The sequence below is a fragment of the Propithecus coquereli genome, unplaced genomic scaffold (assembly GCF_000956105.1).
Source record: "Propithecus coquereli isolate 6110/MARCELLA unplaced genomic scaffold, Pcoq_1.0 Scaffold158, whole genome shotgun sequence".
Lineage (NCBI taxonomy): Eukaryota > Metazoa > Chordata > Mammalia > Primates > Indriidae > Propithecus > Propithecus coquereli.
Genome location: NW_012140302.1, coordinates 1,918,613 through 1,920,657, shown reverse-complemented (window position 1 = coordinate 1,920,657; position 2,045 = coordinate 1,918,613). Strand labels below are relative to the sequence as shown.

The following is a 2,045-nucleotide window of genomic DNA, read 5'->3' as shown; positions in this document are numbered from 1 at the left end:
TCCCAGCTACTCGGGAGGCTGAGGCAGTAGGATCGCTTGAGCCCAGGAGTTTGAGGTTGCTGTGAGCTAGGCTGACGCCACGGCACTCACCCTAGCCAGGGCAACAGAGTGAGACTCTATCTCAAAAAACAAATAAATAAGAATAATTCATTCTGTACTTTATTGAGTTTTTTGATTTGTATTTTAGAGACTATTTTATAAACACATAATTTTAAAAGCTATGATTTCTCATACTACTTCCTCTTAAAACTTATACCTTATATGTTTTTATAATGAATATATATATTTCTTCTACATTATTTCTTAGGTTTTCATATAAGAGAACAACTATAATTTCAATTCATATAATATTTTTTCACTTCTTTTAAGGGAATGGATCCAATTATACGTCAAGTAGGACAACATATTGAAATGGAACCGGAGTGGGAAGCAGCCTTTACACTACAAATGAAATTAACACATGTCATTTCAATGATGCAGGACTGGTGTGCTTTAGATGTGAGTTTCTTCTAGAGGCGAGTGGATAGGAGGAAAATGGAGGGGGGCGGGTAATAAGCAGATTCCTAAGTAAGTTTTGAGGAGATTTAGAGAAATACTGGTGATACTTAGCTCATAAAACAGCATATTTTCCTTTTCTACCTATAAATTCAGTAAAATCTTAAAACTCTAAAGCCTTAAGAAAAAATTTGAAAAATAAAGGAGGAAATAATCCACATTTTCTCTTCCCTAATATAACTATCTTCATTTTTTTTCTGTAATCCCTTCTAGACTTTGAGAATATAAAAAGTTGATAATTTAGTTTATAATCTCAAAATAAAGTTTTACTATTGGTACATCTGTCCTGTGTCTTAAAATTATTTTGGCTTTCCTTTGGTGATAAAGTCTAGATGAGAGCCTGTGTAAGTTAGGGGTTCAGGGAAGGCTTCCATGAGATCTAAAAAGTGTGTAAAAGTTAACTGAACAAAGAGTAAATAATATTCCTGACTAAGAGAACAGCTGCATCATGCTCTGTGATAAGCAGGGATTCTGGTTGTTCCAGGAGCTATGAGAAGGCTCTGTGGTTAGAGCACAGAGGTAGAGGGCAGAGAGGTGGGCAGGGGCCTGACTTCTCAAGGCCTTAGCCATAAAAAGACATTTGTATTTTACTCTAATTGAAGTGGGAGGCCTTTAGAGACCACCAAACGGAAAAGTAACATGATTCAATTTACATGTTTTTAAAAATTCCTCTATATGGAGAGCGAATAGAGGGGCAAGAGTCGAAGCAAGGAATTTAATAGAGAGATAGTTGGCAATGCCTTAGAGTTACTGGAGATAGAGAAAAGTGGCTAGTTTTGAGAGAAGTTTAGATGATGAAATTGTAGGCTTGATAATAGAGTAGACAATAGGGAATGAGGGAAAGGAGGATATTGGAATAACTTCTAGATTTCCACAGCTATATGGATCGAGGTATTCACTGAGACAGGGGACACAGGAAGAGGGGGGACCAAGTTTGGGAGGGAGGATTGAGTTTGTTTGGTCTTCCCATATTGTTATTTGAGATACTTATTCATCATCAAATTCAAGGTACTTATTCAATGTTGTCGAAACCCAGCCTTTTCAGTAACTTACAGAAAAACCCTCTTTTTTAGGAAAAAGTGTTAATTGAAGCTTACAAGAAATGTCTCGCTGTACTGATGCAGTGTCATAGTGGTTTTACTGATGGTGAACAGCCAATCACACTAAGCATTTGTGGACATTCAGTGGAAACTATCAGATACTGTGTTTCCCAAGAAAAAGTTAGCATTCACCTTCCAGTTTCTCGCTTACTTGCAGGTAAAGCATTTCCCCTAAAAGAGAACCCTAAAATTATCTTTTGTTTGTGGTTAATATTTATGAATACCTACTATGTGCCAGGCATTATTCTGAGAGTTTTACATGCATTAACTTATTTAATCATCACATAGGCCTATGAGGTATGTATTATTAAGCTCACTTCACAGGTGGGACGTAGAGAGTGACTTGTTTAGCGTCACATAGCAAGAAAGAATCAGAGTTGGCATTTTGAG

The 2,045-nt window shown here is 36.6% G+C and overlaps 1 protein-coding gene across 1 annotated transcript in view; it reads left to right on the top strand.

The window, feature by feature from the left end:
- The window catches only part of UBR2 (ubiquitin protein ligase E3 component n-recognin 2), a 195,953-nt gene that overhangs the window by 104,933 nt on the left and 88,975 nt on the right, over nucleotides 1–2,045 (top strand). Inside the window, 2 exon segments of the mRNA XM_012640800.1 lie at nucleotides 370–498; nucleotides 1,629–1,979. Coding sequence (XP_012496254.1) covers nucleotides 370–498; nucleotides 1,629–1,979 — 480 coding nt within the window.